Here is a 24,331-nt window from a genome sequence, read left to right as displayed (position 1 = left end):
CGAGAGGAGAAACCAGTGAAAAAAAAGAAAGAAAAAGATGCAACCGCAACAGCAAACATCGCGCTCAGAACGCTTTCGACCGACCCATCCGTCCAGCACCGAAACCTCATGCCAAAAACAAAAACAAAAAAAACAAAAAAAAAAAAAAAAAACAGAAAAGCCAAAGTCTAGAAACCCCCCTCCTCCACCTCCCGACAATACTTCACAAACGCCTTCTTGTGCACCAACCCCACGAACCGCCCCTCCCTCAGAACGCAAATGTACCTCAGCCCCAGCTTGACAAAACACTCGTACACCAGATCCATCGGCGAGCACAGCTCCAGCGCGACCGGCGCGGGGTCGATGTACGGCGTGAAATCCGTCGGGTCCCTCGGCTCGCCCGCGCCGCCGGAAGCGAGGAGCGGGTCCGCGGCGCGCGCTTCCACGTCGTCGTCGCCCTCGCCCTCGTCGTCGGACGTCTCGGGCGACGCGAGCGTGAGGACCGCGCCGCGCCCCGGGCCTTGCCAGCGGGCTTGCGCGGACATGAGGCAGAGGGCCGAGGGTTCGTTTTCGAGGCCGTCGAGGGCGAACTCGAGGTCTGGGGCGGGGATGAGGCCGACGAGGACTGTGTCGCGGAGGATGGGGAGGGCGCCGTCGAGCTCGCCGGCGGCGTGCAGGTGGTTGAGTTTGGTGCGGAGCTGGGGGGCGGGGACGAGCGGGGAGCGGGAGATGTCGACGTAGTGGTGCGGGTGCGGGGCGGGGGTGATGTCGCCGAGCTGGGTGGTGAAGATGGGGCGGACCTTGGAGTCGAGGAAGGGGTAGGAGTTCATGTCGGTGAGGAGGTCGTAGATGCTGCTGGGCTCGAGGGCGTCGGCGGTCCATTTGGCGATGAGCACGCCGAGGGAGAAGGGGAGGACGTGTTCGAGGGAGCCGGTGAGTTCGAAGAGGATGACGGCGAGGGTCACGGAGAGGCGGGTGACGCCGCACATGGTTGCGCCGGCGGCGACGAGGGCGTAGACGCCGGGGACGACGCAGGATTCGGGGTTGCCGTCTGCTGGGCAGGCGGAGAAGAGGCCGAAGTCGGGGTATGTGATTGTGAGCCATTGCACGGAGTGGCCGACGATGCGGCCGAGTAAGCCACCGACGACCATGGATGGGACGTAGATACCGGCGGGGACTTTGATGCCGAATGTGACTGTCGTGAGCGCCGCCTTTACCACAAAAGCCCAGCATAAGTACCAGATGGTGTCAGGAATTCTGCTGGCGGTCGGGCACAATCCAGTCCCTGTGTCTGAGAAGGTGCTGCAGGGCGAGGAAAGCTCGAACAGCAGCTCTGCGACTGGGAGGCGCGTATATCTGTTCCAGAAACTGACAATCCCCGTCAGCACTGCCACGAGGAAGACCTCGAACATGGGATGCTTCTTAATGACAGGCACCCGGCGAAACGTCTTGGCCCATATCCGACTAGCCTTGATGAACAAGGCGCCCGTTGCACCGCCCAGAATGCCCAGCAGGATGAAAGCTCCAAGCTCGAAGAACATCCAGTCAGTCAGGTATCGCACTTCGAAGAGGACGATTTTGCTCGTGCCATATGGATCGAGGAAACGCAACGACAGCGCCGCAGCAATACAACAGAAGAAGGTTCGGAAGAGCGTCTTTGGCGGGAAATAATAGCTCACTTCCTCGAGACTGAAGAGGACTCCACCGATTGGCGCGCCAAAAGCGACAGCCACTCCAGCAGCCGCAGAAGCAGAGAGCACCTCACGGCGTTTGCCGTCGTTGTTCCGGTACTTGCTGAACATACGGCACGCAATGTTGCCTATGCACGCCGCGACGTGCACGTACGGGCCCTCCTTGCCGATGGAGAGGCCAGAAGCCACGCTGAGGATCAGACCGAGAGTCTTGAAAACCAACGTCTGCACACCGAGGTATCCGTGGAGAACGAATCCGGACAAGATGACTTTGACCTCAGCAACGCCAGACCCGGCCGCGGGGTAATACACCATGGGCGGCTTCTGCGAAGCCTCGTTAAGCCGTCTCTCATCGCCGAGTCCGTCGTCGTGGTCCTCGCCGCTCTTCGCCGGCCCGCGTGGATCGGCTCCGAGATTCTCGTCCAGCGTCGACAGCGAGACGGCCGAGGAGATGGTGGTCTTCGTCTGCAGCGTCAGCCAACAAGCGAGCAAGCTCAGCACGACGACCCAGAGGAAGAACGCAGCAAAGTCCGACCACAGCTTCGAATCGCCCTCGCGGTGCGCCAGCCCCGACCACCGACACCACTCGTCGCAGACGCTGGCGCCGGCGCAGCACTTGCGTTTGCTGTACCGCCAGTTGGTCGAGCAGTAGCCCGTCTTGTAGTCGAAGATCGCCGACTCGGTGACGTCGATGCAGTACGCCAGGGCGGCGACTAAGATACCAATGATAGCAACCAAGATCCAGCCCTGCGCGCCGTCGAACAGCGCCTGCAGCTTGCCCCGCCAGTCCTTGCGCATACGCAGCTCTTTCACCCGGTACGCGTCCGCGATGCTGTCGTGCACCCAGTCCGTCGACGTGAACTGGTCGTACCACACGCGGTCGTCCTTGAGCGACGCCGACATGGGCGGCTGCTCGTCTCGGTCCCCCGATATCGACCCTTCGATCCCGCCCAGCGCTCTTGACACCTTCCTCACGAACGAGCCACGTCTGCTCTGTCCTCTCAGCCGCATGCTGTTGGCGTAGCTCGTCCGCCGGCTGATGCCCCGGCGCGGCGTGGCGGGCGTGCTCGCTGGCATGGTGCGGTAGCCGCTGGCAGACGGGTCCGGGTGCAGCAGCAGGCCGGAGCCCTCGTTCAGCAGCTGACTGCGGGACATGGGAGCCCCGGCGCGCAGGTCGGAGAGGGAGTTGTGCGAGGAGGTGTAGCGGGTTGCGAGGGGCGAGGAGGGCACGCCGGCCTGGGCATTGCGCTGGGCGTTGCGGAAGGCTTCTGCCTGGCGGACGCGGGTCTCTTCGTCGTCCGAGGGCGAGGGGTCGTCGTCGTCGGCGGTGCGGCTCGTGTCGTAGGAGCGGTAGGAGGCGACGGATTTCGGCATCGTGGGAGGGGGTGCGTCTTTCTTTCTATACTCGTCGTCTGCGGTCTGCCGGGCCTGCAGGACGCATAGTAGGGCGGTTGTTATGGAGATCGTGGGGACGATGAGGTGCCGCCCCGGGGTATATGACGGAGGATGGCGGATTTGTATCAGGTGAGCGGCGGGCCTAGTGGGCGGAGCTGAAACAGCAGGCAGCGTGGGTGGGCGGTGGGAGGGATGAGGGCACGGATTGTCAGGTCACGAGCCTCGCGAGTCGCGCAACAACATCCCCACGGGGCGCGGTGGAGCGGATGACGGGATGGCCGCGGTGCGGCCGGCAGACCGACAGCGAGGGCAAGGATGAGGCGAGTGGCCGCAGCATTTCCTCTCGTATAGCTGGTGTGAGCGGCGGCGCGTGGTGGAAGACAGGAAGCTTGGGCAGGCGCGGCATCTGCCTGCTTGCGTTAGCTGCGTGTCGGTCCCACGCCAGGCGACACACCGCCGCGCGCTACGACTCGGACGCTGCGAAGGCGTGGGAGGCGGCGGCGAGGATGCCCGTGGCCGCCTCAGGCACACGCAGTCGCGATGGGAGCCTTGTGTGGACGGGCCGATGCGGCAGGTGTCGGTCACATTCGAACATGCGGCTCTTCGCGCGTGTCAGACGGGCTGGAGGAGGAATAACGACGATAATAAAAACGCTGGACCCCCGCGCTATGCGCTGCACATCATACTTCGCATGCGACCAGGGTCTCGGGACCAGCCAATCGCCCTGCATCTTCACCCTCAGCATCAGCCACGGCGGGAGTTGCCAGCGTCTGCTGCCAGATTGACGCATGCAGCGCGACGTCAGCCCGTGTCACACGCTGCACGCATACTACCTACGCCGGCGACAAACACGCGTTCGCTAGGAGTACGGGTGCTTGTGCTCGTGTTGCAGCTCGAGTAGTGCTTCGAGTAGCTCGCCTCGCAATCTTCGGTGTCGGCAATGCGAGCTCGCGCGTGGGATGACCTGCGAGATAAGCTCGCACAGCTCACACCACAGGCGACACGTCAGGAGACACTAAGGTACAAAAAACCAAGTCGACCCGCTCGCATTCGTCACGATCGTGTTACCGATCACTTCGCGTCGGCGACACGGAGTATTTAGATGGATGTGAATGTTTGCTCGCGCGCGAGCCCGGTGTTACCCGAGGCAGGATATTTGTGGGGCGGTCGTAGGAGAAACACGGAGAGATTGTCTGGATGTAGCTTTACCCACGCCTTTACCTTTATATACACAATTTCCGAGTCCTCCTTTTCCGCCATCTCTCGCACGATGGACCAAATCGTCCTGTTCGGCGACAGCATCACGCAGCAGTCTTTCTCACAGCAGAAAGGCTTCGGCTTCGGCGCCGAGCTGAGCGATCGATATGCCCGTCGCCTGGACGTGATAAAGTAAATGCCAGCCGTCCAGTCGTTGACACACAATGTTTTGCAACGAGAAGAGAACAAGCTGACAATCGCAGCCGGGGATTCAGCGGGTACAACACCGCTCGAGCGATCCAAGTATGAACGAACCCATCACCCTCATCATTCAAACTCCCGCCACAGACCCCCCGGCACACTCGACAACAACCTCTAACACCCGCCCCAACCCAGGTCCTCCCATACGCCATCCCACCCCCCGAAAAGGCCACAATCCGCCTCCTGACCATCTTCTTCGGTACGCCTTCCACAATCACCTATCACCATCCCCCCCAACACCACCCCAACCACCAGCCCACCATCAAAATCCCCACCCCAGCCCGACTAACACACCCCCAGGCGCCAACGACTCCCGCCTCCCACACACCCCACCTCCAACAACCCCTCAACAACACCTCCCCCCCGCCGACTTCAAGTCCAACCTCCAAACCCTCCTCTCCCACCCGCGCGTCAAATCCCACGCCCGCGCGCGCATAATCCTCGTCACGCCGCCGCCCGTCGACGAGCGCATGCTGCGCGCCACGGACGCGGCCAACATCCCCGGTTTCAGCGGGCTGAGGCGGACGGCGAGGACGACGGCGATGTATGCGGAGGTTGTGAGGGAGGTGGGGAGGGAGAGGGGGGTGGGGGTTTGTGATGTTTGGGGGGGTATGGTGGGGCGGGCGGGGTGGAGGGATGGAGATGGTGAGGGAGAGGAGGGGTTGGTGGGCGTGGAGGGGGCGCGGGAGAGTGCGGTGCTGAGGGGGTTTTTGAGCGATGGTATGTTTTTCTTTTTTTTTTCTTTTGTGGAGGGGAGTGAGTGGGTTGGAGAGGTTGGTGCTAATGGTTTGGCCTTTCTGCAGGACTGCACCTCTCGCCTGAGGGGTACAAGGTGCTTTTCGAAGAGCTGATGGAGACGGTCAAGACGTACTGTCCGGAGCTGCTGCCGGAGAATCTGCCGATGGTGTTGCCGGACTGGAAGGATCTGGAGGCTTGGGAGGCGTTTGAAGGGAGGGAATCGGCTGGCTGAACTACCTAGGGTAGGCGGCGGATGGAACGAATGCCACCTTACCTATGGATGTGCCGGACCTCCGTTTTCTTTCTTGCTCCGCGTGCAAGTCTCACGATGCTTTCCTTGAGCGAATCTCCATCTATGGCCCAACGAACACCTCCCGCCCGACACCAAGCAGCAAACCGACAACTTTGGACAAACGTCAACATGCGCCAAACATCCATTCGAGCGGCTACCATCTTATTGGCCAATTCCGGACGGACGCTAATGGGAGGACATGCAGCTAACCGAGATGACGAAGCCACCCGCAGAGCCTCCCTCAGCACCCAGGAACAGACAATTGGACGCAGTGACGCGGGCGCTAGCGGCTGGACAGGCTCGTCTGTTAAGCTGTGCATACACTGGAAAGATGCAGGCCGCCCGCAGAGCCGCAACGCCGACCAAGGAGCAATGGAACGCCATTCGACGCACATGGCGGCAGCTAACGGCAGGCCGGACGATGCGACCAGACTCGCATGTGTGAAGTGAACAGCACGAAGCGCAGAGCCGCATCGTCGTCTGGCGTTCTGCGACGACGCAGGACGCAGGATTGGCTGAAGGCAAGCGGAGGCTAACGGGCGTCTGCATCCCTCAGCTATGCGCGTCCCGGCCGCCCTCCTCTTTCAGCCCTACGAGCTTTCAGCCGGCGATCAAATCTGCCGGCGACGCCCCAACGCCCGCTGATCGATGGAAATCTCAAAGTCCCTGATTATTGATTGTCGAATGCCACGCGCGCCGATCGCACGCGCCCGCCCGCCCGCACCGGAGTCCGAAGATCCAAAGTATCCCGCCTTCTACACTTCCCAACCAAAACAAAAAGAAGCGCGACAGCAGGAAAAGCAGCGCACCACCGAAAAACACCCCGCCGAGCACGTCTATTTACGTTGGGTGGCGCGGCGTGGCCCGGCAGACGCAGGGCTGGCGCTGGCCGCGCTCCGGCTGGACCAGCCAAGTTGGTCCGCGTCGCGTCCTGCGCAACTTTTTTTTTCTCGTTGACCCGGCTAACGCTTCGTGCGATTGCGCGACTGGCGCTTTCGCATTGCGAGGGTGGAGATTGCCGTGTTCAGCTTGGGGCGGCGGCGGCGTGTGTCAGTCGGCTCGCTGTTATTATTCTCAGCCTTGTGCGCCCCAATCGTCGGTTGGCCTTTGCGCAGGTAGGAAGCAGTGTGTGACTGGACGTGTTTCGACCCTGGTTTCCTTTAATTGTTACTCACCCTCCCAGCCCCTGCTTGCGCCTTCACTTCCCTCCCTTTCTCATCCTCACATACCACCCCGACAACAGCCTACCAGCACCTCACACTCGCTTTGCCACCTACCAACCAACCCATTCCCACCACCACAACCACCCAACCACAAACACAAAAATGTCCGCCCTCGCCCGCCCAACCACCATCCTGGCCGGCCTCGCCGTCGCCGGCGCCGCGACCACCTTCACCGCCCGCAACAAGGCCACCGACTTCGCGCCCGCCTCCATGGCTTCCGCTGAGATCGACGCCGCCGGCAAGCCCGTCGTGCCTAAGGCCAAGCTGTAAGTAGAGTGTCCAAGACCCTTGTGCGCGTGGGCTTTGCGACTGGACGGAAGGCTAATCGACGCGACGCTCTAGCCCCAGCGAGTTCTTCCACTTTACCACCAAGAGCGGTATCGACTTCAGGAACTAGAGCTGCGTCCTGAATGCGACTCGGGTCAACGCTCATACGCGCTCCTGAGATTACGAGAAACCAATATTTGATTACGATGCGATAAAACATTTCGGGAAGGAGTACTTTGGTTTTTTTTTTTTGGCCGCGGGATGCCATACCGCGCATACCCCCTTCGCATTAGGTTGGAAGCATTGTCGGCGCGAGGAGCATCATCCGGGAGACACTACTGGCGCCGAGAAAAAAGGCGCCAGACTTGCATTTGGGAAGGGAGGTAATGAGGCACCGAACGATCGATCGGCGCGATAGACAGACGAAAGAAGGAGCACAATCATCCAGGCCCTCCACGGCCGCATTTCCACATCCACCTCCTCCCATCCCAAGCCGCCTCACGCGCAGCTTCACCCAAGCTCACAGCCCAAACCTCCACCTCGGATCCTCATCCCCAAGCCACACCCCCTCATACCCCCTCCCCTCCCTCTCCTCCCTCTCATCCCTCCGCCTATTAATCCGCGCATGCACCCCCCAAATCGCCCCCACAACCCCCAACCCGCCAACCAAATACCCCAACGCCACGGCATGCCCGACCGCATACCGCGGCGCGTCGCCCGGCCTGTACAGCTGCGTCCCGATCACGGCTCCCAGATTCCCCACCGTGATCTGCAGCGCGCTCGCCGTCGCGCGCTTCGTCTGCCCGCTGACGTTCACCGCCGGCCAGGCCAGCGCGAGCGCCACGGAGGGGTAGATGCCGGCCGCGGCGAGGAAGACGCCCGCGTAGGAGAGGCGCGGGTTGAGGGTTGGGGAGGGGTTGGAGAGGAGGATGATGTAGCCGGCGATTGCGAGGGTGGTCGAGGCGAGGATGAAGGGGGCGCGGCGGGCGGTGCGCTGGGAGATTGTGGCGAGGAGGATTGTGAGGAGGGTGGCGAGGGCGTAGGGGGGGATGGTGAGGAGTTGGGCGGAGGCGGCGGTGTAGCCGAGGGAGGCTATGATGGAGGGCTGTCGGCGAGGGGAACAGAGGTGTCAGTTTGGGTGGTGGTGGGACGGGGTTGGCCTTCACTTACGAGGAACATGCTCAGCGTGTACAGCGGCAGCGACAGCGTGTGGAAGCAGGCCCCGTACAGCCAGACTTTGGGGTCTTTCATCGCGGCCGCGACGTTGTGCCAGGACACGCTCTCGTCGGCGACGGCGTCGCTGTCGGCTTCCAGGCGCGCGAAGACGAGCTCTTTCTCTTCGGGTGTGACGAAGGTTGCTTTCGACGGCCAGTCCATAACGTACCACCAGGCGGCGAAGGCGAGGACGATGGTGAGCAGGCCTTCGATTATGAAGATCCATCTGTCGGGTGGTCAGTTGATCCAAGGGCATGTATGGCAGACGGCTGCTTTTTCACCTCCAACCGCTCAGGCCGCCGATGCCTCGCATGTGGCCAATACCCCAGGCCAGAATGCCGCCAAAAGCACCGGCCATGGAAGCCGCCGAGAAGAACAGAGCGATCCGATACTGGCGCTCCGAACGTTTATACCACTGAGAACCACAGTCAGCCACGACTCCTCGCCGATGAAACCCGCGCAAACTCACCATCGAGAGATAAAACACCACGCCCGGGAACAAACCGCCTGCAACACAAACCCATCAGCCTCAAACCACCCCTCCCCAACACCACCCAAGAAAAAAAAAAGAAAACAAAACAAAACTCACCCTCCGTCAGCCCCAAAAAGAACCTAACCGCCAAAAACCCCGCCCTCCCACTCGCGGCTCCCCCATCCACCACCGCCCCCTGACAAGTAGCCACGACGCCCCAAACCAGCGTCACGAGCGGCAACCACACCCTCGGCCCCACTCTCTTCAATATCACATTCCACAGCACCTCGAGCAATATGTAGCCGACGAAGAACAGCGTCAGCCCGTTGAGGTAGTCCGCGCCCGAGAGCCCGAGGTCGGCTTCGAGCCCTTCGAGGCGCGCGTTGGCGACATTCGAGCGGTCCAGGAAGGAGAGCAGGTAGAGCGTTGTCACGCCGGGGATGAGGTGGGCGTCGAGCTTGCGAAGGAGTTTCTTTTCGGAGAGGTTGTGTGATGCTGCGATGGCGGTGGGGTCGGGACGGGATGGCGAGGGCGATGGCGACGGGGCGGTGGGAGGGGAGTGGTGTTTGTCGTCGCCGGCGAGTTTCTCGTCGTCTGAGGAGGACGAGCTGGGGTGGAGTTCAGGCATTGGGACGGGGAATGGACCGTGTCGAGGACGACACTTGGAGAGAAAACTCGAGAGGTGCTTTGATTGAATGGCTCTACAGCACAAGACAGGAAGGGAACAATTGAAATCAAGGTGACAGCCCAGTCCAAAGAGCAACGAAAGCCTACCTTAACAGCGGCACCGTCCTATATGCAACGATTGAGTAGCCCCATCACGCCTTCACCCCATCCCAGCAGGCGCTTGCATCACCTCGCCCCGAACGTGAGATCATCGTAGAACCCTCCAGGTGCTAGGTTGGCCAGTTAGAGATGGTTCGACGAGCAAGGCAAGACGGCGGCCGACGAGAGACGGTGTCGTGTCCCTGGGGTCGGATTGCGTGCTTGGGAGGTTGATGCCGATCAGTGCTAGCAATGCTGGATCCGTGGGCCATGGCGCGTGGGGAGCACGTTTTCATGGGAGGGTATATGTTCTCGGGGGCGAGATAGTCCGGCACTTGAAATCTCGAGCGTGAGCTTGAGATCTTGTGCAGACGTCCCTTGAGATGAGATCGTTTTGCGGATGATGGCGTGCGCGCTCTAAGCGATGAAGTCGGGTCAATGCCCCACTTTTTCTGGGGATTTAGAGCTGATGGAACACATACCACCACCACGCGTGTTCGAGGCTTGCTTTTTACGTGCATTTGATCGATCAAAATTAGAAAGTGAACTTCAGGGACTGTGACGGCCTTTCATGAAGATCTTCTGGTCAGAAGAGGGATTGAACGAAGACAACGGAGTCCATGTAGAGCCTGCCTCACTGCCTCCCATCGACGCAAGTAAAGAGCTACTACGCTTGATCATCATCACGGATCAGAACCGTCAGAGGAACCAACCAGCGGTCAAGAAGGGTTTTCTCATCAACAATTTTCGATTCTTATAGACTATGCTTTCATGCTAATTATGCCATTTCTTGTTTTGAGGACGCGCTGACCTAGGCAGACCGATTGGTTTCGATCGGCTCCTCGGTGCTCTCATGCTTGTTGTCTGAATGCTCGGCTGCGCTTCCCTGCGCGGATTCGGTTATTGTACAGTCGTGGTGTTTTTGTGCTTTTGTGGTATCGTATGTGCGAGGCGCCGCTCGCTGAATGCAAGATGCAGAACGTCCCGGCACGCGGTCGGTGTGATGCGTCGTGAATGGGTGGGTGGTATCGATGGGATCATGCAATGCAGATGAATGCACCAATCTCCAGCGCTCAGAATAGCCCTCCGTCAGACGAGCATGTCCAAAGCAAGGCCTGACGCGCTGTCACGATCTCCTCAACGCCACCTCGCCATCTCCCTCTCGTTCTCGCCATCGTTAATCTCGCCCTCGTACTTGGCGCTGATCTTCCTCGAGCGCCCGTCGCGCCTCTTGCGCCCACCGGACTCCTCTGTACCACCAGCCTCCTCGTCCTCACGGCCTCTCTTGCCCAGGCTCTGCGTCGACGACTGACGCCGCTGCTGCTCCCGCAGCGCGCGCTCCTGCTTATGGAGCTCGCGCTCGGCGGCGTAGGGGTCGATCGCGGCGGCTGTGGAGGGAGCGTCCGAGCCGCGGCGGGAAGAGGAAGAGTTTGCGGGCGGCGGCATGCCGCGGCGGTTGGAGTGCGAGCCCTTGATTTTGAACCCGATGTCGTCCGCAGGCTGCTCAATGAGGCCACGGCGGTCGCGGTCACGGTCACGTTCACGGTTGCGGTCGCGGCTGCTACGGCGGCTGTGCTTCGAAGAGCGGGTTTCGTCGTGGCGGCGGCGCGAGCTGCGGCGGCTGGAACGATCCTCTTCCTCGCGGCGGCTAGGGCGCGCTCTACTCTTGCGGGAGTCGAAGTCGTCGGGCGAACGGTCGCGGTAATCTGAGCGGCGCTTGTCGCGGCTGCGATCGCGGTCGCGGCGGGAGCGCTTGTCCCTGCTGTCCTTGTCGTCGTCGCGGCGGTGGCGGCGGCGGTAAGAGGAGTCGTCCGTTGGAGAGGCGGATCTGGAGCGTGCGCGGCCGCTGCTCCGACCGTCGTCGCGGCGTTCGCGGTCTCTACGCTTCCTGCGCTCGCGCTCCTTGCGGCGCTCGTAGGTGGCGTCGGACTCGTAGTCATCGGCCTCGTCCCTGCGGCGCTGGCGTCTACTCGCATGGCGAGACCTCGACCGCTCAAGCTCTCTGTCGCGGTCGTCGTCCTGGGCTTCTCTTTCGGCGCTGCGTCCGCGGATAGAGCCTTGCGATTGCTCTCCGGTGGGTTCGGCGGAAGCTGGGACGTTGGCGTTGCTCGGGGTCTGACTTACCTGAGGACGAGAATACCATCCACTGTTAGGCAGACCCTCGCGCATGGCTTTCGGGCCGGTAGGGGCGTTCACGGGCGGAGCAGATACCGGCTCACCCATTCCGTTAAACGAGCCGCCGAAGGCGCCTGAGTTGTCATACTCTGAAAACTCGAAAGATTGGATCGGGTTTCCGTAGAAGTCAGGAGGATTGTTGAAGCCGCCCTGAGCAGCTTGATTAGGGTCTGCGAGGCCATCTAATTTTGAATTGTTAGCAGGGTTATTCGTACATTGGGTGTTTCTCGTTCGAATTCTGCAGTGATAGTCATCTCTGAACGACAGACGTGAGGACTCACCCTGATCATGGCCAGCAGTGGTGGGATCGTTCTTTGCGTGATCGTCTACGTTCATGGCGTCGCCGTTTTCGCCGTCAGCTGTATTAGTGCCTTTTCCTGGTTCGTTAGTGAGATCGTTCGCTTCGTCTCCGGGCGGCCTGGCTTCAACGTTAGCGTCGCCTGATTCGCCGTTGGCTGCTGCCATGGATTCATAAGTCGGAGAAGCGCGACCAGCACCAGCTCCAGTAGATCCAGTATCTCCAGAGGGCTGCCCAGAATCCTGCTGCTGCTGTAACTGCTGCTGCTGTAACTGCTGCTGCTGCTGCTGCATTGCATTCGGCATGCCGTTCTGGAAGTCTTGGTTAAATCCAGGCCCAGGGCCAAACTGGTTGAAGCCACCGCGTCCACCACGGCCAAAGCCATACCCACCACGGCCGCGGGAGCCACGGCCATACGGACGATTATAGCCACGAGCATTGGGATGGAAGGGCTGTTGCTGGTTGTAGTGATTGCCGAATCGGTTATATCCACCACCGCCGTTCATGCCAAAGCCTTGGTTCATGCCCATGCCGGGCATGCCCGCTCCAAAACCACCGTTTCCCATCATAGGCGCCATCATGCTCATGTTGTTCATACCTCCCATTCCGCCAAAGTTGTTGCCCATCATCATTGATGGATCCATGGACATTCCAGGCATTCCTGTGTATTGTGAGCCCACGCGGTGCAGATACTGGTTGTATAGCATACCCATCATGTTCGGCATGCCCATGCCGAAGCCTTGCATACCCATGCCGCCTTGCATTGCCATCATTGGGTTGTTGAACCCATTCATGGCGTTGAAGCCCATGTTGCCAAATCCCTGTTGGTTTTGGTTCATCGCATAACCTTGATGCGCGTTCGCTTGCGCGTCGTCGCCTTCTTGCTGCTGTTGCTGGTCATCGCCTGCACCATAATGATCTTCACCGTTGTGTGCCAGTTCCATTTCGGGTCTCTCAGTGATGATTTCCACGTCGCTCTTATCGCCCGAGTCTTCATCATTGAGCTCCTCTTCGGTCTGGCCTTCGGTGGCTTGGTGCCCTTCTGTTGTTCCGGCTGCAGCCTGTTTCACATGTTAGCGTTCAAAAGGACCGTTCGAGAGGAGTTCAAGGCTCACATCTGCTGGCAGTGTCTCTGCTTGAGCGACGTCTGCCTGCTCTATACTCGGTGCTACGACACCTTCATTCGTGGCAGCCGCGGCGATCGCCTCGCTAGCAGCACCATTTGTGTTGTCCTCATGCGCGGTCGCAGGCGCAGGCGTCTCTCCGGTCGCGACAGAACCATCCGCGGGTGCCGGGGTGGGCGTAGGAGCGGCAGGCGTCGCGCTTTCTTTACTCGATTGTGCCGTGCGTCTCTTCAGCTCGGTTTTCAGGTGTGCTTTAATGGTCATGCGCAGACTCTTCATCGGTGCACAAACATCTGGCGTCAAGGGCGAGTGCTCGCAGATCGAGCATTGTTCAGGTAGTCCGGTCTGGCCTGCGGAAGGCGTCAGTAAGTTGTCGCACGATACGCGGCGGCGAGGCGGGCTTACACTTTTCGCATATGGATGTTTCGCAGCATGGAAGCTTCACTGCATTGACCGCGATGAGGTTGCAGAGGCCGCAGCGGAGCTTCGCCGGGATCTCTTCTGGGGCTAGAGTGCTGCGCGTTGTCAGTATAGATGTAGACAAGTTGAATGCTTGGATACCCACGCTGCGAAACTAAGCTCTTCGTCGGTGAGCTTTGAAGTCATGGCGGCGCAAAGTGAGGATGTGAGGGTTCGGAGTGGAGAAGGGTAGCGCGGTTGTTGCACAAAGGTGCCCGACTCAAGTCGTAGATGGGGTCATTGGTGATGGTGATTGAGGTATGGATGAGGTATGAGGAGTGCGATAGAGTGAGGGAGGGAGAGAGAAATGTGTATGCAGCGCGGATGTGAGCGTCGCGTGTGCCTGAGCTTGAGGTCGTGTGCCTGTCGCAAAGCGCAAAGCGACGAGAAAGTCGTCAGAAGCGCGGAAACAGATCCGCGGCGGCGTCTTCACTTGCATCTCCGCAATCCTACACACCTGTAGATCTTTCCATTCACCAGCAGCGACACCGCGATATTTGAAACACAGATTCATACAGAGGTAGACTTCTAAAGCTTTGCAGCGACTCCTTCACTCTTCGCCTCCTCCCTCAATATCCGCTTCAAGATCTTGCCCGAGGCGTTCTTCGGAATCGTCTCCACCCATCTAACGCCGCCTTCTAGCATCTTGTACGACGCGAGTCGTTCTCTCATATATGCATGTAGCTCCTCGGTACTAGGCCCGCTGGCGCCCGGCCTCCTCACAACATAACCTCTAGGCACCTCATCTCCTTCTCTGTTCGGATCCGGCACTCCAATGACGGCCGCGTCAACAATATCCGGATGCGAGAGCAGCACGCCCTCGAGCTCAGGAGGCGCCACCTGAAAGCCGCGGACTTTAATCAACTCCTATCCTCACCGTCAGCATTGCCCCAATCAAAAATCAGTAGCCACTCACCTTTTTCCTATCAACAATATACCACAACCCACTCTTCCGATCAACAAACGCAATGTCCCCCGTATGAAAGAACCCCTCCTCATCAAAATCCCTCCCATTCGCCTCCTCATTCTCAAAATACCCCCTGATGACCGTCGGGCCCCGCACACACAACTCCCCTCTCACTCCAAACCCACTAACATCCCTCCCCTCCCCATCAACAAGCTTCAAATCCAGCCCCGGCAACGGCAGCCCCACGCTCCCCGTAGCATCGTACTCGGGGTACCGAAACCGCGTCGCGACGCAGCTCGTCTCCGTCATGCCCCAGACCTGGTTGAGCGGCTTGCCGCCCAGCAGCGCCTGCATGCGCGCCTGCGGGCCCTTGTCCAGCGGCGCGGCGCCGACCTGGCCCACGCGCGCCGCGCGCAGGTCGTACTTGTGGCGCAGGGGGGAGTTGATCGCTTGGATGATGACGGGCGGCACCATGGCGACGTCCGTGACGGCGTAGGCCTCGTGCGCCCGGAACCAGCGCTCGAGGTCGAAGCGGGGCAGGACGTACATTTTTTCGCCGGCGCGCAGCGGCGTCGTGTGCGTGACGGGCGCGCTGGCGGCGTGGAACATGGGGAGCGCGCAGAGGCGGACGGCTTTGTAGGGGCGCGGCGGCGCTTCGTAGAGGAGCGTGTGTTGGGCTATGAAGTTGTGGTGGCTGAGCATGGCGGCTTTGGGCAGGCCGGTTGTGCCGGAGGAGAAGAGGAGGGCGGCGGTTGTGGTGCTTGCTGTGGCAAGGTCGTCGAAACGGGGCCAGTCGCGCTCGCCGTGCGAGAGGAGGTCGCGCCATTGCGTTCTGCTTGCGTCTTCGGGGCCGTGGGGATTGAAGAGCATCACTCGCTCGTCTGGCACGCCGGCCTGCGCGGCGGCTTTGAGAACGGGGGGTAGGAGGTCGGGCTGCGCGAGGACGAACTTGACTTTCGCGACGCGCATTGTGTGCGCCAGCTCGTGCGCCGTGTAGGCCGGGTTGGTGCCGGCGTAGACGCCGCCAGCGGCGATGACGCCGAGGAAGAAGATCGGGTACCAGATGTCGTTGAACGAATGGATGCAGACGCAGTCGCCTGATTGAAGGCCGAGGGCTCGGAAGCCCGCGGCGAGTCGGCGGATGGCAGTGTGAGCGGCGCGCGCGGAGATGTTGTTCTCCGGCTTGAGGGCATCGATGTAGATCTGGTCGTATCAGTTATCTGCGTGCCATTGTGGCGATGATTGGTTTTTGGGAACGTACGGGATCATCCCAATCGTAAGCCAAGTCGTCGAACGTCCAACTCAAGAGGTCTTTCGTCGGCACCGGATGGTGCTCTTTAGCGAGGAACGGCATGGCTATCCTGTATTCCCTTGCGGTCCTGTCTGCTATCGAGCAACAGCAGCAGATCAATCGCTTATAACAGAAGCGTATTCCAAAAAGCGACGATCGATCTTCCTCTTCCGAGCACGCCGGCTGATCTCAGCTTATATCAGCCCTGATCACCTTCGCAGCCGCACGTAGGATCAATGACGGGCAACGATTCGATAACTACATGTAATAGCAGAGAAGTCCCCTCGTTTCATCGCCTCATCACCCGTCCGGCAATCCAGCTACCCAAAGCTCAGAAGGGTCGGTAACCTCGGCATCCAGGCCCCCTCAGCTGTGAAGTCGCGTGGGGTGGTCTGAGAGCACTGAAACTGTAATTCTTCACGCAAGCTAAGGCACGGAAACAACGGAGTTACGAGCAGAGTGCTGCCTCTTCCTGTTGAGTTCGTCAAGTAATCGATTCCGCTGTCTGTCTGCGTGCCTGTCTGTCCAGTAACTGTACGTAGTAGTGTGTGAACCCTGACCGTCATGCCCTGTCTCTATTTAAAGCCCCCTGAGGGGCTTGTCCGTGCCATTGTCCGTCCGTCGCTGCGTTCCATCGTCATTTTCCGACGAAGCCGTCGAGAGAAGAGACGTAGACATTTGTGCAAATAAGAATAAGCAGTGAAAATCGTCTTTTTTTCTCGGCGCGGAACGATCGCTTGCGAGGCGGTCGTGCCGCGTTTTCCGCCTTCGTCGTCTTCGTCTCCGTCTCCTCCGTTGAATTGAATAAGAAAATGAAACAAGAAGAAAGAAGTAGGGAAATATACAGGCATCCTTCGCATTCGCGGTAAGGAAGGAGTAAAAAAGAATAAGAAAAACGGGATTCGTGATGTTCGAGACGAGCGAGAGGGAGGGCCAGGCGGAGTATGCACATCGTAAAGCCTTTCGACCCATCTCTCGCGCGCTCACCGACAGAAAAGAAAAAAGTCAGGGAACGCCGTCGCTGATGCGCGTGTCAAAGTCAAAAAAGCCAAATCCGAAGGATCCTTGCGGACCGCTTCTTGTCCCAATCCGTCCGTCCCGTGATCGCCGCCGGAAAACAAGGGGGGGTATCAACAAGAAAATTGTGTTCTTTGTTCTCCCTCTCTAGACGAGAGAGTTTGCCGAGGCTGAGTTCCGAGGCAAGTTCCGTATTACATCCTGCTCTCGAAGCTCGACCTGGGATCCGGGTTGCGAACTTGCAGCTTGCCGCCCAGGGTGTCGAGCGGCCGGCTGTAGTCGGTGTTGTCGGCCATGGAGATGCGGCTGCCGTTGGCGTCGGCATTGGCGAAGAGCGCGCTCGGGTTGAGGCGCTGGTCGTACACGAGCGGTTTGCTGTGGCGGCGTGATTGCATCTGGTACAGGCTGTTGCTATTCTCGCTTCCAGGGCCGAGCGGGCTAGACGGTTCCGCGCTGCCAAAGTAGGCAGAATGACGCGCGCTGTGCCCACCGACGGCAGAGGACGGCGCAGTGTCATCGTCGACGGGATCTTGGTGGCGGGCGAGCAGGCCGACTTTACTAAGGACGCTGACGTTGCGGCGCGGGCGAGGGTTCGATTTAGAGGCCATCTCGGGGTATCCGTGGGGGTTGTTGGGGTCCTTTTGTTGGCGGCGGCGCCAGAGGAGAAAGATGACGAGGGCAAGAAGAGCAAGGAAGGCAAGCACACCGATGACAATTCCTGCAATCGCGCCGCCAGAGAGACCATCTGACGATGACGTGGCGTTGGACGAAGACTGCAGATCAGGAACCACCATTGGAGTGGAAGTCACAGTCTCGGTGACTGCTTCGCCGGAAATTGTGACAACACGAGTGCTAGTCACAGGGGAAGGAGTGGCGGAGGTGGGAATAGGAGAGCTGGAGCTGGTGTCGCTAGTTACCGCTGCCACATACGTTGACGAAGACGAGGTTGATGTGGATGGAGGAGGAGTTGAGCTGGTGCTCGTGGTGCTCGGTGGGGGCGTGGAGGACTAGATGTTGTCTTTGTCAGCGGGATGCCCTTGAACACGTCCTCCAATAGAAAATGGTGGCACGAAGTATGAATGAAGAGACCAGAAGTTGCACTCAGAGCACTCTCGCACACATGTCACAAATCGGCCACCAGTATTCCGTATCGTCAAGGTGGCTGCTAGACTCACGGAAGTGGTTGGAGGCTCCGAGCTAGATGTGGAGGACGGCTCCGGGGTAGAAGAAAAAGAAGTCGTCTCTTGCGAAGACGTCTGCGACGAGGATGTTAGAGCGGCCGCCGACGAGGTTGTCGATGAAAAAGCCTCGGAACTGGGATCCGAGGATGTAGAAGTTGTAGCCGGAGAAGAGAAGAAGGAAGAAGAAGTAGAAGAAGGAGCGACGAATGAAGACGAAGTCGTCTCATCGCGCGAAGAAGTCGACACTGTGGAAGTACTAACCCTTTCGCTCGAAGAGGTGGGAGCAGACGTGCTGCTCGCCTGGCTGCTGGACCCGCCGCCCGCGGTGCCAGACGGCTCCTTCGAAAGTGCGATGTATCCGAACAAGCCCTGATCCTGATTACCGCACTGATCCGCTGGGTAGCCCGGACATGACTGGTTGCAGTCCGATGTGCTTCCCTGATCAGCGGGGATGTAGTCGGAGCACCAGCAGTTCTGCCATTGCACGATGGCAAAGGCGTAGTTGCTGCTGCATTGATCCGAACAGGCTTTGTAGGAGTTTGCGGTATCGCTCACTGCGACACGTTAGCGATCTATTTTCATTGCCTGCATTGGTCGGTCGCGCGACATACCAGGGCTGTAGTCCGATCCGGTGTTCTGGTTGGAGCAGTACTGCTGGCTCTGTCCGCCCCAGACGTTCTGCGCGGCAGCCGGAGCGATGAGGGCCGCCGCGACAGCGAGCGCAGTCCGTCGGAAGGGGAGCATGTCGCGGTGTTTCATGATATTGAAATATGAATAGTGGAAGCGAAAGCGAAGAAGCGGGAGAGGAGTCTGCGGTGTGCGGCCGGCGCCAAAGTGCGGCTCCTAGAATGAGCTCATGCGCGCAGGTGACGTTCAGTGACTTGCGGCGGGCGTCGGCGAAGGAGTGGTGGTCGGCGCAGGCTTCACGGCAGCAGAGGTGTGGTAGAGGTGAAGTCTTCCACGAGCGAGAGGAGCGAGGGCCGGGCGCGATAGAGTAGGCCCAGGCGCCGAGAGATCCGGGTACGAGTTGGCGTCCGGAGATGGCAGAACGGGCGAGCGTTGTCGGGTAGCGGGCAAGGGCTTGCGGGAGGGGTCGTGGTGATCTCGCCGCAAATTTGTGTACGGATTGCCGGGGGCGGAGGCACGCAGCAGGCGCAACACGAGAGCGAGCGTGAGGGTGTTCGGTTGCGTGAGGTGCGACGGGCGCGACGGGGTCGAGGTGGTGTATGTAGCAGCGGTATAGCAGCAGCTCTTGCGTGATGCAAGTGGACGGACGGGCGAGGGCAGAAGAAAGGCGCTCGCGGTGGCCCTCGCGGCCTCGCAGGCCCTGCCATGCCATGCCTGCACGCCTTGCTCGACAGCGTCTCCACCCGCGCCCATCGTTGGGGCCGGGCAGAGAGATGGTGATCGACTGGGAGCGGCCACCGCGCTGCAGTAGCGCCGCCCGCCCACCCAAGATCTGCCGCCGCCGCACCCGCGCGACAAACCATCGAGCCCGTCGAGCCCGTTTCACCTCCAACGCTCGCAATCATCAGCCTTAGTCCGCCCATCTCACTGGCACGCCTGGAAGGCCTCGACCACTGCCCGCCCGAGCTGCCCGGCTCGCACACCACCTCGCGCAGCCTCGCAGGCGCTCCCGCATCGCTCAGCGCCTCTGCCCGGCCCTTGATTTGCATTGGCCTGCACTCCGCTCCCGTCCATGACGGATAGACTTCGCCGGCGACAACCTCAACCCCCTTGGCGCCGGCATCACTCAGCAAACGCGAGAACCCAAGCCGCCCGTCATCCCCGTTTAGCCGCCGCCACTTTCGTCAGCGACCTCCGCGCAAGGTCGTGCACGCGTGCGAGAGAGGCGCAGAGGGCGTGTCTGTGCCGCCGCACGGCACGTCGCTGGGCAAACACCACTCTGCCGTAGCAGGAACACAGGGAACTGCTGTGCCGGCACGATTCAGCATCCCGGTGACATGCCATCATCGCACGCCCGTCGCGAACACGTCGCGCGTAACAATAATCCCCGACCAGCCGTCTGCCTTCTCCGCTTCTTCACGCGCAAGGCTTACGAGCTACCCACCGCAACCAGCTTCGAGGTGTGAACGCGAGGGGCCGCTGACCTTCTCAGACACGGGCGCGCCGAATTGCAGCAGAGCGCCAGGGAGGAGGCCTGACAAGCACCAAAAAGTCAGTCTTGCATCTCGCGCGAGACCGTCTCGCGCAGAAGCAGCGGGCACAGGCGGGCGCACCGCGATCGCCCACTCGATCTCTCCCTGCGGCGTGCTGCTGTAACAGCGCCACGAGATCGTGGCGGCGAATGGGAGCGCATGCCTGAGGCGCGCTGCGCAGGAGAGCTCGCGAAGACGAAACCGCCGTCTCAGTTCGAGCCCTCGTTGTACCTGATCCTGATAGATGTACCTCCTGTAGCTGCTTGTAGCTGTAGCTTTGCTGGTGTGGCTGACCGCCTCCTGCTCGCCTTACATGTAGGGCTCTGCTTGAATTAAGAGGCCTTTCGTACGCGCCGTGTAGTTTTTCGCGCATTGTCGCTAGCACACGCACATCACTGCTGATGCAAGCACTTGCAGCGGACGTGCAAAAGCTCATGAGAACACTACATTGTCTGAAGGTGATACCTGCACGCGCACCATCTGATAATAATCTTCTCATGCAGCCAACAGCTACAGCTAGCTACCTCCAGCACCCCGTGCGACCTCCGGCGCAGTGGCTCCATACAGCAGTATAGGAGCTCTCCGAGCTACCCTCGCAGTCCCCTCCGCCGCTCATGCACGACATCTCCATCCCACCCATCCATCGAACCACGGCCCCAAACACCCTAATCGACCCAAACCACGGTCGTCGGCAAACGTTCTTCATCCTGCGGGCTGTTCTCGACCGCTGGGAGAAGCTCGCTGGCGTTGCGTGGCGTGAGATCTCCAACGTGCCCTGCCTTGCTCACACCACGTAGGTTTGCACACATGTAGCTTCCGAGGCGTACCGGGCGGCCTGAAAGCTGCACGTTTCCAATGCCTGCTGCTGCCGTGAAGGAGCTTGATTCACATGTCGCTCGTCCATCATTGTTGTTTTGTGCCAGTCGCCGCTTGGCCGTGTTTCGAGGGCTCGTCGGGAAATCCTCGCGCCACACGCATCTACATCCATACACCCAACTTCTGGTGGACTACCCTGCCCTATGCCATGGCCTGACCTGACCTGTCTGCCCAGCGGAGCACTTGCGCCTTTCGTAATTCCAAGCAACTTTCTAGCAACGATTGCGCGGCTGTGCCGTTGCTCGCTCCCCTACGCCGAAAGACAAGCTAGCCCCGTCAGCTCTGGTCGCCGCCCATCGCATTGTCGTTGATGCGCGTATGCGCATGCTCGCAGCAACCCACGGCAAAGCCCATCTCGCCCTCCCACTTCCCACCGTTCCCTGCCGCTTACACGCATCGCAGCATGTACGCTCGCAAAGCCGGTCGGCTGCGCTGCGTGCATTTCGGTCTCCCACAGCCGAAGCAAGCAAAGCCGAGCACCTCCCTGCCTGCTTCTGGCGTCATCAAGAAGTGACTTCTTCCTTGTAGCGTTACAGCACGCGACGTGGTCTGACTTGCTACCGCTGAGCGAGAACAGGGACAGGGACAAGGACAAGGGGATTATTCCGCTCCCTTACGTGCGGGTTTCGTCTGGCGAGCGGCTCTTCATCCCGATGTAACTCCGTGTATTCCGTATGGGCATCTGCATCTTCATTTCGACGGGAGACTGCCGCTCAGCTCGTGCAGAAATCTCCGCAAACGGCTTCCGTTGACAAGCGACAGCTTCAGACGCCTACATCCAGCCTCCCCGCTGCCCCTGCTCGTGCGTGCTGTAGCTAGGCGGCGGCCCCGTGCCCTCCGCGCCATCTAGCGATCCAGCGCGGCCGCGCGAGGAGGAAAAGCCCTGCTGCCCCGGCTGCAGAGCGGCCGGGTGCGCGCTGCCGTGGTACGACGTGTCCTGCCACGGGTCCAGCTCGGCGGGCGACTTCGGGCTGGCGGCGAATCTGCCCGTGGAGCCCAGGTCCTGGCCCGGCTGGAAGGCGTCGTAGTCGTTGTTGCTGAGGTGGGCCGTCGGCGTCGTGGGCGAGTGCGCCATGCCTGGCCGGGCGGAGTTGCTGAGCAGGCCGGCGGTGTCGTCTTCGAGGGCGGTGTTGACTTTCAGGCCGCCTGGGGCGCCGGTGCTGGGGGTTTGGTGGCGGGCTGGAGGGCGGAGTTCGGTGGCTTCGGGGATGGTGGTGGAGGAAGATTGTTCGCCGGCGGCTTTGTAGGCGGCCGTCGGGTGGTAGGAGGAGTCGGTGTGCCGGTGCTTGTACCTGACGAACATCCAGCGCAGGCCGCGCGCGGACGCCTTGACGATGTCCCAGGGGTTGAAGGCGTCGAAGATGGCGTAGAAGAAGCCCTTGTAAGTGCGCGAGGAGAGCGGGATCGTGGCTGCGGCACCGCTTTCGACGGCGTTGCTGCTGGAAGTGTAGCCTGCCGCGCCGTGCTTGAGTGAGTAGGGCTTCCAGTCGAAGGCGAAGATGTGCAATATGGCGAAGAAGGCCATTTCGATGCAGAGGAGGACGGAGGGGATGCCGACATAGATGTCTGGGTAGCTGAGTTTTGCGGTAGGTTGGAGGGGTCCGCTAGAGGATGCGGCGAAGGAGATGACCATTGTCTGCCAGAAGGAGAAAAAGATGACCAGTTTGATGCAGATGATCTTCATGGCTGGCCTGTGCGCGCTCAGTTCTTGCTTCAGTTGGATGTAGAACTGCACCAGGCAGAACATGGCTACGGTGACGCTAGCACCCTCGAAGCAGACGACCCAGATGTGTGCGAAGGCCGGGTTTAAAGAATGCTCGCAGTAACGGTCGAAGACTTCCGAGACCACGGAGACGATGGTGAAAAGGACGCGGATCAAGCAATACTGGAAGATGCCAGCCCAAATCACGTTGAACCAAGTCAGGCCGGAGCGCGGTTTGCGAAAGGGTCCACGATGCTCGCCACCAGTGCATTTCTGCATAAAGAACACGCCCCAGAACCAGTTCACCGGTGTCAATGTCCGGAAGAACTTCTTCTGCTCGTGCAAGCCAGGGGCGACGTATTCGCACATGAGAGCGAAGAAGCTCGAAATCGCGAAAGCTTCATAGCAATCGCGCAGCACCTGGTAGTAGACCGCATGTCGGTAGTACAAGAAGCTCAGAAAGGACACCGCCGAGTAGACCGGTATCATAAGCAGAATTCGGATGATGTGTTTCTGTTGGCTAGGAACCAAGTAGTGGGTCGCATGTCGGAAGATGAGGTAGAAGGCGATCAGTACAGATATGAAGCCGAAGATAATGCTGAGGCCGAGTCCGAGTCCATGGAATGTAAGTTGGCTGTGTTCCGGCCAGAGTGGTTCCTCCTCGACGTAGAGCTCCGCGAGGGTGGAGTTGCACTGAATGACCATGATCGCTGGGGGCGGCGCCTGCGCCGTTGATCAAGCTGAGATTGTCGTCAGGCGTGTCGAAGACTTAGCGACGGCCCGCAGAATATCCCATATGCGAATAATTCTCGATGCCCTGAATCTTAGGTTTGGGCAGGCGGATATAAGCTCAGCGTTCCTGAGTCTGGGCAAGGCTTGTCGTGCAATGAGGTCAGAATACCAACTATCCAGCGTTACAACCTTTGTTCTTTGACGTCCCTGAACATCAGTGAAGAAACGGTTCTGCAGGATCACCTCAAGCGCTGTGATGGAATAATGCCCGCCACGAATAGAGGCCAGCCGCGCGTGAGAGATGAAACAGTTGCTGCGCCTCTCGCGGTTGCGCGATGGTCAAGCTCAGATCAGCCAAGCTTCCGCCTTGCCGGCAGCCCTGTTTCACCCTGGAAAGGGAATGCCCGGCAAATTGAGATGCGCGCGTCTGCAACGTACTCGACACGCTCGGTCAGACTTTGGCGAAGCAGTGCCGTACACTTGTAGATGTCAAGGTACACAATCCACGACATGATTCGAGCATGTACCAGAAACACGGTGATATCGCACGTGCGCCCGCATTATTCACGACCATCCCAGCGCACTGCCTTCCTGATTCTGCAAGCGCTGACAGCAACGCTCGTGAATCGTGCAAATGGTACAGTAACGGTGGATCGCCGTACATCCTTCCTCGCGTATCTAATACGTTGGCGCCGTATGCAACACTGATACTACTACGTCTTCTTCTCAGCCGCTCAGCCGTATCGATGTGGAAATTAGGTCAAGTTGCATCTTTCAAATAAGATTCCAGGTGCTGCAACATCGGATCCTGATGATTTAGGCATACAGACAGGCCGCCTGACAAACAATCGAAAGAATAACACTCGCCATCGCTGCCAAAGAGTAAGGATAAATAAAACCGCTTGCCAAATTCCA

At 59.9% G+C, this 24,331-nt stretch overlaps 8 protein-coding genes across 8 annotated transcripts; 2 read left to right on the top strand and 6 right to left on the bottom strand.

Moving 5' to 3' along the window:
• Positions 1-167: 167 nt before the first annotated feature.
• Positions 168-3,044, bottom strand: WHR41_02381 (uncharacterized protein; the record flags this gene model as incomplete). Its single annotated transcript, XM_069370987.1, has 1 exon — positions 168-3,044. One exon carries the CDS (start codon positions 3,042-3,044, stop codon positions 168-170), a length of 2,877 nt encoding a protein of 958 aa, XP_069231691.1.
• A 1,291-nt stretch (positions 3,045-4,335) lies between these two features.
• WHR41_02380 (uncharacterized protein) lies at positions 4,336-5,493 on the top strand (the record flags this gene model as incomplete). The annotated part of the gene is made up of 5 exons (XM_069370986.1): positions 4,336-4,454; positions 4,526-4,565; positions 4,659-4,722; positions 4,824-5,243; positions 5,327-5,493. 5 exons carry the CDS (start codon positions 4,336-4,338, stop codon positions 5,491-5,493), a joined length of 810 nt encoding a protein of 269 aa, XP_069231692.1.
• A 1,385-nt stretch (positions 5,494-6,878) lies between these two features.
• On the top strand, positions 6,879-7,330 carry WHR41_02379 (uncharacterized protein; the record flags this gene model as incomplete). The annotated part of the gene is made up of 2 exons (XM_069370985.1): positions 6,879-7,042; positions 7,119-7,330. The coding sequence occupies 2 exons, from the start codon at positions 6,879-6,881 to the stop codon at positions 7,171-7,173; spliced, it is 219 nt and encodes a 72-aa protein (XP_069231855.1). The 3' UTR covers positions 7,174-7,330.
• A 233-nt stretch (positions 7,331-7,563) lies between these two features.
• WHR41_02378 (uncharacterized protein) lies at positions 7,564-9,358 on the bottom strand (the record flags this gene model as incomplete). Its single annotated transcript, XM_069370984.1, has 5 exons — positions 7,564-8,148; positions 8,214-8,484; positions 8,540-8,673; positions 8,728-8,765; positions 8,848-9,358. The coding sequence occupies 5 exons, from the start codon at positions 9,356-9,358 to the stop codon at positions 7,564-7,566; spliced, it is 1,539 nt and encodes a 512-aa protein (XP_069231854.1).
• A 1,274-nt stretch (positions 9,359-10,632) lies between these two features.
• WHR41_02377 (uncharacterized protein) lies at positions 10,633-13,904 on the bottom strand (the record flags this gene model as incomplete). Its single annotated transcript, XM_069370983.1, has 6 exons — positions 13,658-13,904; positions 13,498-13,607; positions 13,084-13,442; positions 12,678-13,029; positions 11,952-12,629; positions 10,633-11,852 (listed from the first exon to the last, which is right to left on the bottom strand). The coding sequence occupies exons 1-6, from the start codon at positions 13,696-13,698 to the stop codon at positions 10,633-10,635; spliced, it is 2,760 nt and encodes a 919-aa protein (XP_069231851.1). The 5' UTR covers positions 13,699-13,904.
• Positions 13,905-14,045: 141 nt separating this feature from the next.
• WHR41_02376 (uncharacterized protein) lies at positions 14,046-16,073 on the bottom strand. Its single transcript, XM_069370982.1, has 3 exons — positions 15,720-16,073; positions 14,468-15,661; positions 14,046-14,418 (listed from the first exon to the last, which is right to left on the bottom strand). The coding sequence occupies exons 1-3, from the start codon at positions 15,810-15,812 to the stop codon at positions 14,080-14,082; spliced, it is 1,626 nt and encodes a 541-aa protein (XP_069231850.1). The 5' UTR covers positions 15,813-16,073; the 3' UTR covers positions 14,046-14,079.
• Positions 16,074-16,216: 143 nt separating this feature from the next.
• Positions 16,217-19,233, bottom strand: WHR41_02375 (uncharacterized protein). Its single transcript, XM_069370981.1, has 4 exons — positions 18,559-19,233; positions 18,209-18,501; positions 17,942-18,022; positions 16,217-17,773 (listed from the first exon to the last, which is right to left on the bottom strand). The coding sequence occupies exons 1-4, from the start codon at positions 18,704-18,706 to the stop codon at positions 16,961-16,963; spliced, it is 1,335 nt and encodes a 444-aa protein (XP_069231853.1). The 5' UTR covers positions 18,707-19,233; the 3' UTR covers positions 16,217-16,960.
• A 2,521-nt stretch (positions 19,234-21,754) lies between these two features.
• Positions 21,755-23,389, bottom strand: WHR41_02374 (uncharacterized protein; the record flags this gene model as incomplete). Its single annotated transcript, XM_069370980.1, has 1 exon — positions 21,755-23,389. One exon carries the CDS (start codon positions 23,387-23,389, stop codon positions 21,755-21,757), a length of 1,635 nt encoding a protein of 544 aa, XP_069231852.1.
• Positions 23,390-24,331: the final 942 nt, after the last annotated feature.

This window comes from Cladosporium halotolerans (assembly GCF_011745625.1).
Source record: "Cladosporium halotolerans strain TM138-S3 chromosome Unknown Sca6, whole genome shotgun sequence".
Taxonomy (NCBI): Eukaryota; Fungi; Ascomycota; class Dothideomycetes; order Cladosporiales; family Cladosporiaceae; genus Cladosporium; species Cladosporium halotolerans.
The sequence above is the reverse complement of the archived record's forward strand: the minus strand, read 5'-3'. Positions and strand labels throughout refer to the sequence as shown.